This window comes from Anthonomus grandis, chromosome 9 (assembly GCF_022605725.1).
Source record: "Anthonomus grandis grandis chromosome 9, icAntGran1.3, whole genome shotgun sequence".
Taxonomy (NCBI): Eukaryota; Metazoa; Arthropoda; class Insecta; order Coleoptera; family Curculionidae; genus Anthonomus; species Anthonomus grandis.
Genome location: NC_065554.1, coordinates 5,598,134 through 5,609,821, shown reverse-complemented (window position 1 = coordinate 5,609,821; position 11,688 = coordinate 5,598,134). Strand labels below are relative to the sequence as shown.

At 33.2% G+C, this 11,688-nt stretch overlaps 1 protein-coding gene across 1 annotated transcript; it reads right to left on the bottom strand.

The window, feature by feature from the left end:
• Positions 1 to 1,903: 1,903 nt before the first annotated feature.
• Positions 1,904 to 11,167, bottom strand: LOC126740686 (uncharacterized). The gene is made up of 3 exons (XM_050446814.1): positions 10,634 to 11,167; positions 9,540 to 9,837; positions 1,904 to 2,076 (listed from the first exon to the last, which is right to left on the bottom strand). Exons 1-3 carry the CDS (start codon positions 11,108 to 11,110, stop codon positions 1,904 to 1,906), a joined length of 948 nt encoding a protein of 315 aa, XP_050302771.1. The 5' UTR covers positions 11,111 to 11,167.
• Between the last annotated feature and the right edge of the window lie 521 nt (positions 11,168 to 11,688).

The window sequence follows — 11,688 nt, the reverse complement described above, 5'->3', positions numbered from 1 at the left end:
ATAGTATTGGTCTATTATATTAAAATAGTCAGAATTAGGACCGTCTATATGGATACTCTTATTGACACAATTATTCTTTTTTATGTAAATCATTTTTGAAATAATATTTTTTTTGGTCTTAAAAAAAGTCTAAAATGTCTATTGGTGTAAACAGTTTATCAAGAAAACTATATATTGAATAAACGAACTAAATAGTTACATTGGAGTATTTTTTCCAAGCCATTTATGATAAATACAGGGTGTTTCCTAACTACGGTACGAAACTATACAGGGTGAATCGTTAGGTCGTTTTAGGAAAAAAAGTTCCTATGAACGTATGTCGGGAGTTGCTTTGTTTCTGAGATACAGGGCGATGAAGATTCAAAAAAATAACGGTATTTTAAAAATACTATAACTATCCTTAAACCGATTTGGTTGAAATTTGGTGCAGTTATTTGAAGTTATGAGACGCTTATTTAGCTGTAACTAGATTGAAATTATTAGGTCCAGTGGCGTGTCAGTGGGCACCACGTGCTTATTGTTGAGAAAAAAACAAGGCCAATAATTAATTGTTTTGCAGCTTTTTATTTATTTTTGTATTTAAGCAACTAAAAATACAACTTTTTCGTATCTTATATTATCGTCATATCTGCCTTTGTTTTCGAAAAAAAAAATTAAAGTATCTTTAACTCATTCTAAAAATTATCCATGGACGACAACATGAAATAGAGTTAAAGATACTTAAAATTTTTTTTTCGAAAACAAAGCCAGATATGAAGATAATATAAGATACGAAAAAGTTGTATTTTTAGTTGCTTAAATACAAAAATAAATAAAAAGCTGCAAAACAATTATTGGCCTTGTTTTTTTCTCAACAATAAGCATGTGGTGCCCACTGACACGCTACTGGACCTATTTTTAAAATACTGTTATTTTTTTGAACCTTCATCGCCCTGTATCTCAGAAACAAAGCAACTCCCGACATACATTCATAGGAACTTTTTTTCATAAAACGACCTAACGATTCACCCTGTATAGTTTCGTATCGTAGTTAGGAAACACCCTGTATATTGCTTTTGACCTTCATGTCTATACAAAGTAAGTCAGGAGTAAAGCACCAAACTCCAGGTGAGTATTATACACGTAAAAGAAATATAAAAAAAAAATCCAAATGTTCTTATGCGATTTGTTTTCAATATTTGACGTAATTACAAGCAAACAAAATTTCCTGCATTAACATCGTTTTAATTATAGCGCTATTTTAAGAACTGTTCAAAAATAACTTCATTAACCTCTAAACGCATTCTGCTTCATCTGCGAAGGACTTTTGTTGCTTTTATGAATGACTCATGTCTTTCTTTGACAAACACTGCCGCATTTCGTCGAATTAGGACCTTTGGAGTGTCGAATTTCACTTTGTGTCACTTTTAAACCACAAACAATAGCCCAGTGATGTGAAGTCTGCAGATCTTGAAGGTCAACTAATAGAACCACCGTGATTACTTAAAATACTGGAAACCATCGTCGAAATGTGCTGAAGCTTCATTGTGCTGATAATACATTATATTGCATTCTGATATTAAGAGGATCTCTAATATTTCTTTTAAGTCATCTCGGACAAAATTTTGTAGTGGTTTGGGCCAATTAAATAACTATCGACCATACCACAGCACACCTTTACCGAAAACTTGTGCTGAAAATTAGTTTTTACTTGCCTGTGGATTTTCGTCTAACCATACATGAGAGCTTTGAGTATTACTGATACCATCATGGATCAATGTTGCTTCAACAGTAAAAATTTTGCGCGATACAACAGGATAATTATTATTTATCCAACCACAAAGTTGCATATACCTAACTGAATCTTCCGATGTAAGTCTTGCTCATGAAGCCTGTTGGTTACTTTTTCTAGTGAAATGACCAATTAAGTACCAATTCTTCGTGAACTGGTCATTGCATCATCTTCTACTAAATATTTTCTCCTTCTTCTAAATCTTGTCAAGTGACTTATTAAGATGTTATGTTCGTACTGGGCGAGTGATAAATAAATCGTCGACGGTATTCTTGAACAGCGCTGTAGTATTCCGGTGACAAATGCTGTAAACAAAAAACATATTTGCATATTCTAAATTTGATATATGTGTGGCATTTTATAGCCTTAAATTGTATAAATTCGAAAATAAACTCGTCAATCATACTAAGAATAACACATGTGGGATGAACAAACTGGACCAAGCAATCCGTACCTACAGCATTTGTGATAAGAAGCAATAAACTATTTAAAAAAATGTAATTATGCAAAAATTAAAAAACGTGAGAATCGGATAAGAATATACGAGTTTGTTAAAATTATTTGCACATGTACATAAAATACTCCTCGGAGTTTAATGCATTCCTTCTAATTCACTCTATATAATGTCAAAACTTATTCTATATATGATATCTGCCTTTTATAATGTTGCTTATGACATTCCATGTATTGACACCTTATTTAATACGCCCGTGTCAAATTAAATGTTCTGTTATATTTTAATCTACTTAAACCGAATGATTACAAAAGCACCTTATGAGCCTCGAATCAACATCTTGAAACCCAAAATTTTAAATCTACTTATTAAGCATGACATATCCTACAATGCGTGCGTTGATAAACCGTAGAAATACGGGCCAATATAAAGATTGCTTACAGTCGACCAATGCTACCAAAGACTCGTCTCGAGAAATGTTTTGTTTTCCAAATGATCAACCTGCAACAATAAGGCAAAATTAATTACCCAATCTTTTATAATCAGCCAGCGAGACTTATTCTTTGCTGAGCGTTTTTTAGCTAATTTTAGCATAAGATCCTCTTTGATATCAGCATTTGCAATCAAAACACTTTTGTTTTGATTGCCTGTTTTTTCAGTTCCTGTTGTATCTTTTAAAGGATCCAAAGCCTTATGAAGAGACTTTTCTCTTAGCAATAATGTATCATCGTCTTTGGTATTCAAATATAAAAAAGCAAATTAGTATCTAAAAAAAATAAGAGTTTTGGTTAGTGGTAAAACTGTCTCGTAATTTGTTTTTGGTATTGTCTATCCTTTGGCACGTATTTCCTTTAAGCGTCTTTTCGCTTATCGCTTCAGCACCGTCTTACTGAAACACCCTACTTGGAGACTTTTCTCCATCCTTGGAACAACTTTTATCTCCAGATGACTTTTCATCTACATCTTCCATTGACCTTTCTAATGGTAAGCGACTTTTGCTTAGCGAATTTTTGCAACCATCATCAGCAACCTTTAGCCTAGATGAGCAAGAACGACTTTCATTCCTTTCACATTCGTTTCTAAAGTCTTCTTCAGAAGTAAGATCGTTATCTTGTTCATTTCTTAAATCCATCATCCCTAAGTTGACTTTCTACCACATAACGATCATGATTTTCTTGATCTTATATAGGACATCATACTTCGGTAATAATTTTTTACTTTTGCCATCATTTTAAATAATTATTTTTTGAAGCAGAACTTAATCATGGACTTCAAAGCGAAATAGTTTTCGTTTGGCGTCAAAACTAGCCTTTTGTTTCTGTTGACTTATTTCAATAGCTTTAGCTGCTTCTCGTCTATTCTAAGTTATATCGACATCTGGATTCGCGACACTTGTTTTGGTAGTTAGGAATCCATCTTTAGCTCCTCTCAGTCTATAACCAAAAAGCAACTTATGAGGACTCTTTCCTGTGATCTTAATAATTAACGAATTAATAAATTCCAAATTTGATTTGCTGAATGTTTGTATCCCAAATATCTTCTTTGTCTGCAAATGCTTCCAACGCTGACAAAATGGCACGGTTACAACGCAAACTGTGAATTTGCCCTGGGTGATGCTGTGGCATTATAAACAACTTTTATTCCCATATCGAATGTGTACTTTGATATTGACTTTTGAATTCCTTGCTGGTAAAAGCCGTTACTTGATCACCAATAATACGCCGAGAAACAACAGAAATACTAAATGTCTTTGAGAAATGTAAGAACAGGCAAGATCTTGGTACTCTTTACTGCTTTTATGAAAACATATTTTGTGAAGGCGTCAACAGCTACTATAAGGCACATGTTTCCTTGCATACTTTTCACAAATCGTCCTAAATAGTCTATATGTATGATAACCACTGGAGTATTTATTTTTGATATACGATGCAAAAATCTAGGCTATTTTCCTCCACTGCATTTGTTATAAAGAAAATTTAGGCAACATTGTATATAACGAGTTACAAATTTACGTAGTCCTGGAAACTAAATGTTTGAATGCATTCAATAAGATTTCGACTTAGTGCATTGATATGTGCCATGCATGAAAGAAAATGATATTCTATTGTAAAAATTAAATTCTTGCGTTATTATCGACCAACGCCCAATTCTAGGAATAAGATCTCTCTTGGTCATAGTCAGTTAAGAGCAATCAATTACGACTTTAAACGATATACTCCATAAGTATACTCGAAATCTTTGCATAGATTGCACTACAGCCACTGTTTCAAGTTTACTGGAATGATATTGTTGCTCTTTTTTGTTTTGTTTACTGAAATATAGAACAAATTTTAACTTATTATCTAGTTGCTTTTAAAGCAATATTCCTGCAATTCCGTATTTTAAAGCGTTTCAGTGTGAAGTTCAGTTTCATATTTGGGGTGATAAATTGCAAGTACAGTTCTCGTGCATAAAATGTCCTTGAGGCAATTAAAGGCTGGTTGCTGTTGATCGTCCTAAGAAAACTCTATATTCTTTTTGGTTAGTTGTGTAAGTATTCTAGCAATCAGAGCGAAATCCTTAACATATTTACGGAAATAACTGGATAAACCTAGGACTTCGTGAAAATTTTTAGGAACAGGAAAATTCTTAACTGCTAAAATGTTCCATTTGCTGTTTGTATACCTTCTTTAGAAATTTTATGATCCAAGTACTCAACAGATTGTTTCAAAAATGACAATTTGATAAACGTAATGTTAATCCCAGATCTTCAAAAAATTTTAAAATTGTCTCTAGAGCCTTAAGACTAGAAGAAACATCTACTGACGGAATTAAAATATCATCCAAATATGCCAAGGCCATAATAAATCGTAAAGACCCTAATATCTGGTTAAAAACTGCAGGGGCATTAGCTAATCCAAAAGGCATCCTTAGATACTCTTAATGACCATCTGGCATAATGAACACGGTTTTTGCTTTGGATTCTTTTTCGATAGGAATTTGGTGGTAACTACTGGCCATATCAAGCGTTGTAAAATAAGAGCAGTTTTTTAATCGTTTCAGGTGATCATCAACTCGGGAAAAGGGATAGCAATCCTTCTTGATTTAATAGTTTCTTGATTTAATTTTTTCACTTAAAAACAATGTCACGAACTAAGTTTCGCTTATATATTGAAAAATGGTAAGATCTATACGTTACAGGCCTCTTCCATAATTCAAACAAATTTTCATTGATACGTCCTTAAAAACACATCTCACCTGTAGCGATAGTTTGAGACTCCTCAAAAGTTAAATCACGGTCCAACATACTATACACTGTATGTCTGTATGTTGAAAATGTCTGTCCAATCATGAATGGAACATACTGTATTTCATCAGGTGCGATAAGGACAGAAACGGTAACATTAATTAAATCAATTTCCACATTTACCTTGGCCGTACCGACAGCAAAAGCAGTTCCACCGCCATAGCCAATTATTCTCACATTGCATAGTTTCCATGTGAAGCCTCTTTCTTTAGCTATAGCTACACGTATTGTAACTACAGCACCTCCTGTATCAATGAGTTCGTCGCAGCTAATTTCGTTTACTTTACAAGTTACCTTATGAAAACCCTCGGAACTTTTGTTTGAAACTTCACAAGTAAGTACCTTCTTTGAATTACACGGTCGATTTCTATTACAATTAGTGACAATATGGCCCAATTTTTTACATATGGTACATTCCACTTTGAGCTGACGACAGTCTCTGGTAAAATGTCCTTTTTTCCCGCAATTAGAGCACTTTTAGCATCAGGCTTCTTAGTATTAGAGACGTATTATCTAATAAAAGGTCGTTGACTGCTTTATTTCTTATCAAATTTATCGAAGTATGTGTTTTCTTTAAGTTTTTGTTTTTGTGTAAAAGCAAGGCCTGATAAATATTTTTTGCACAAGTCCTCTGGTTTAGAATATCTTCTCCAGCTTTGACACCATTTTGAGTTGTACTATCATCGATATCATCCATTAGCATAGCCACAGCATGTTTTCCCTTAATATTACAGACGCGAAGTAGTTCCATTTTTATAAAATAATGTTCTGACCATGTTTTCTTTGGACTTTTTATTAAGCCAATAATTTTTTTCAAATTAGACAAAAAAATCTTGTTAGTCTGGAAATGCATTAATAATCAGTGCTTTCCATTCTGCCCATGTATGATCATATATGTCCAAACTGTTATACCATGTTTTTGCTAAGCCCTTTAAGCATGATTTTATATATGGTACACATTTAATTTTTCATCCCAATTATTAATACATTTTAATTGATTTATCTTTTCAACCCAGCTATGGCACTCATTCCTAATAGGAACTTCAAGGAAAATTCAGGTATGCAATCTGAACGAATATTTTATGAATTGTGAGTTGGCCGGAATTTTTTGTTTAGAAAATTCTTTATATCTTCTAAGACTTTAATCTTTTTATTTTAATCAGCAATAATTATCTTACTTGCTCTACTTCCTTTGGAATTTGCCCTTCCTATAATTTTCTTAGGTGGTGGTGTGTAGCCTTGAGTTTTACAAGACAGGGAACGTTTCCCTGACTATTTTTTAAATTTTCCTCTAGATTTCCTGCTATACCGATCATAATTACTGTCGCTTTCAAAAATATTACAACTTCTATATATTACAACTAGTCAATACTTAAGCCACATAAACAATAATAATTATTAAACAAACAATTATTTTCTAATAGACTTCAATGTTCTTAGACAACTAATAAATTCCGCCGGTAAAATAAACGAAACAAACACTTATGCACTTATGCCCGTCTAGTCTCTTCCAATTGAGCGCTATTATCTTACCGCTGCTCTATTAACATTTTAAATAATACGCCCGTGTCAAACTGATATATTTTAATTTACTTAAATCGAGTGATTACAAGAGCACCTTATGGGTATCTTTTCTTGAGCCTCGAATCAACATCCCAAGACCCAATATTTTAAATATGCTTATTAAGCACAACATATCCCACAATGCATCTATTGTTGAAGCGGAGAAATACTGGCTAACATAAAGATTGCTTACACAGGCAACAAATGATTTTTTTTTAATTTCTTATATATGTTACAAACTTATAATTTGTAAATAGGGCGACTTAGACCACCATATTTTTGTAAAAGAAAAATTAAACAAACGTTCACCATTTAACTACGAAGCGTACACACTAACCGAAACTAAACGAATTCGTTCTTAAATTTTCCTTTGATGCACCGCCTAGTAAGCGAACTTTAGCGAAGGCAAACAGATGCATTTGCTGCCGTTTGTTGGAACGTGCACATTAACCGAATGAATCCATTTAACCGCATTCATTTGCTTTCGTTCCCGCAATGTATATGATCCTTTAAATGCTGACGGGAATAAACTACTCCGAATTGTAATTTGTTTATTTTCTTGCGACCCTGGTAACCAAATGTATATTTTCCATCTTTTCTTATTACATTTAATGTACAAATTTTCTATAACTGTCTTAAAAATTTTAAATGTTAAATTTAAGACGAAGAGAAAATCATAATTAATGGTAAAAACAAATATTACTCAAATTTTATGATCTGGTTAAAGAGTGTCTATAGGCCTACTCAATGTGGGTAAATCTGAATCACCATTTTTTTTTTAGATAAAAAACTTTTAAATGTAAACTTGCTGTGACCTGAAAATAAACCGACGTTTGTTTTCGTTTCGACTTTTAGTCTTAAGTAAAAACTAAAGATGTTTATTAGAATTCCTAAGTCAAAAAAGCTGTCTAAAGTGCCATGATTATTGCTGCAAATATTATATAACTCATCTTGATCATGTATATACCTAAGATACCGACGGGTTTTTGACAAAACATCGTAAGCGATAAAAAGTCCATAAATTGCTTTTTTTGGGCAAACTGTTGCTTACGATAAAATACACATTAGTAGTACTTTCCATGTCTTTAATATTCACTATTAACGGCCTAAAATGAATATTTACTTGATCGTAACCACCAATTATTTCCAGACGCTTTTTAAAATGTCACTATTTTTATCGTATGCGCCAACATGTTTCTGACAAAAGATCGCATGCGCCGTAAAATCGCGATGGTTACGATTTTGTTATTGTCGCTTAAGGGGGGTTTACACGATGCCAGTGACTTGAACAAGTTACTAAAATCCAGCACTGGATTTTAGTACTTGCTTTGTGTAAACATATATTCCAATACTAAATTCCAGTACTGATTTTAGTAACGATTCCAGTACAGTGAATAGAAACCATTTCTATTTACTGGAGCAAGTGGTTACCCCTACTCCCACTATCCTCTTAACTAAACCTGTGTAGACACGATGATTCCAGCGTTCGATTTTAGTAAATAAATCAGTACGTAGTTTTAGTAATTGTTTTCAGTGTAGGTGTTATTATTATTTAAAATGTGCGCAAAATGGACTTAAGATACCACAGTAAAGTTTGTAGAATTATATAGGGAGGAAGAGTGCCTTTGGAATACACAGTTGGTAATCTATAGAAATAAACAAGCCCGTGAGTCGGCTATAAAAAGAATTGTGGAAACAATGGAAATCGAGAATTTTGGCCCAATAGATGTAAAAAACAAAATAAAAACTCTAAGGTCGACGTATGTACAAGAGGTAGCAAAAATTAAGAAATCGCAAAGCTCTGGGGCCGGAGCCGATAAAATATATAAACCAAAAATGAAGTGGTTTTCAGTTATGCATATGTTTTTACAAACAATGGATAAGAGAAGGGTAACATGCAGTAATTTGGTAAGTAAGAAGCTACTATATATTTTTTATTATATGTACCTATATTAGTAATTGAATACAAAATATATTAAAATGAAATTAAAAAATCATTCGTTCCTGCCATGAAACGGCCCCTGTAGTCATAAAATAGTGTTTATATTTATCTCTTAAATTTCTTGTTTCAAATTATGAAGAATGATTATTTCCTATACGTGAAACTGATGGCAAACCAGCTACTTCTGACCTCCAACTTCCAAGAATAAATCTACCTTGATCGATATCTTCTTCGTCAACGGATCCCTTTGGCAAATATTCATTTACAGTAGTGCATCTAAGCCAGTTATGTAGGGCACAACATGTTCTGACTATTTTATCCACTGATGATAGTCCACAAGCTATGGGTTTCTCAAAAACTCGAAATCTAGACACTAAAATACCAAAACCATTTTCCACAATTCTTCTTGCACGAGACAATCTATAATTGAAGATTTTTTCATCAACAGTAAGTGCATTCTTTGAATATGGTTTAAGTAAATAATGCTTTAACGAAAAAGCGTCGTCTCCAACAAGAAATCCACCATCCGGTAATATATTGTTTTCTAAATCAGCAAAAATAGAACACTGCGCAAAAACTCCTCCATCTGAGGCTCTTCCATTGCAGCCAACATCAATGTATATAAAATTGTAATTTCCATCTACAATTGCCATCAAAATAATACTGTTTTGTCCCTTATAGTTGAAAAAGTTACTGCCACAATTCTCAGGAGCTCGAATAAGTATGTGTTTTCCATCAATGGCACCAAAACATTCTGGAAAATTCCATCTATGGTTGAAATCACTTTCGATAGCTTTCCATTCTTTGTTACTTTTTGGTACCTAAAATAAAAAATACTAAATAATTTCTTATTATGCCAAATGTGTGAATATGAGATATTTTCTAGGCTTCAGAAACATATAATGGATCGAATACATTACAAGTAGAAGATGAAGTTGAAGAGGCAACACACGAAGACGTACCATTAGCAGCAGAGGTAATAAAAGCGAATGTTAGTGGAGCTATTAATGAACCTACTCCAAAACGCCATAAGGCAGCGAAGTTCAAGATTAAAGAAGTTGCTGGTTGCATCAAAGACTTAAATTCTTTAACGACGTCTATTCGAGATCTACAATCTACGGAATCATCTGAAAATGAATCGATATTTTCGGGAAGAGCGTAGCTGCACAATTAAATAAGTTGCCCCTTTTAGCGGCCGTCACGGCTCAAGCTGAAATTCAGCAAATTTTGACTCGTTCCAGAGTGTCAAATATAGAAGGTACAAGCACCTCATTAGGTTCTTCCAGATGCACCAGTGCATTTAGTACTTTGCCGATCCCGGAATTAGGTGATACCTTGATTTCTCCAGAATCACCCAACACATCCCTACCACCGGCAGATAACAATACAAGCAATATTCTTTCCGAAGCATATAGATTCGCTTTTGATCTAGATACTGATAATTGGGGTTAGAATCATATACTTTATTTTCATTCATACTTAATATTTAGATTTCAGTTTAAAGAATAATGTGTTATTTTACATTTAATTGAATAATATGATATATGAATAATTATTTTTTTACTGTTGAAAACTATGATGTTAATTTTATAAAAAAAGGAATACGACATTATTTACCTGTATAAAATCCTCCAATGCATCGTATATGGCATCGCATACTTCTGGAATAAACTTGGAAATTGCAGACCGGGAAACACGGAATTGCTGCTGCAAATTTCGGTAACTATTTCCAGTAGCTAAATATGACAGAGTAATTTCTAATTTTATTCTGGCAAGTAAAGCCATTCTCATTGTGGTGTCAGATCGCTGTATAGCTGGCGATATTTTTTTCAGAAGAACGTCAAAGGAAGCAGGAGACATTCTCATACAGTTTCTGTATTCTTGAACGTCTTCGATGGCAAGTTCCTTTAAAAGCATGTTAGATGCACCATGCGTGCTTCTCCTTGCCAGCCATTTTCTAACCCAAATTCTTTTCTTGGGATTTGTTGTTAATTCACTCTGAACAATGTCAATTAACTCCTCTATCAGTACTTTAACACCTAATATTAAGCTTCTTTTAAGTAAAACATATTCCTTCTGCTTCGCACTCATCATTTAAATTTAACGTTTTTAATGCTCGCCTGTAACCTACACTACAAAAACTTGATAAAATGGATTTTATGCAAGTTACTTGATCAAATGACTGGCATCATGTAGACAAGAACTATCTTCCAAAGCACTTGCTTTTGGTACTGGATTCTAGTAACTTGTTCAAGTCACTGGCATCGTGTAAACCCCCCTTTACGATAAGTTTTTTACCCCCACACGTTGCCTAACGGCGATATAATCTTGTAAAGACGCGTTTATTTTGTCATTCCACTAGTTTTCCTTACCATCCGTTTACGCAATACTTATCAGTAAATTATTATCAGTTTATTTACCCAATTTGCTCTGGTAATCTATTCCTATACTTACTTTTGCTGCATTTGAGTACAAGATATAAATAGTGTCAATTTTAAGGCAATTTTTTCTTAAATTAGAAGATTTTTAACATTTTACAGTGTCTTTATATCAAAAATTCGTGTTTAAGATTAAAAAGTTTGTTTTGCATTTTTTTTCTATTATAAAACTTGTTTTTTTTTATTTAGATGGCCCGTTCAAGAGGCTACCGCATAGCCATGATGGCTTTAAAA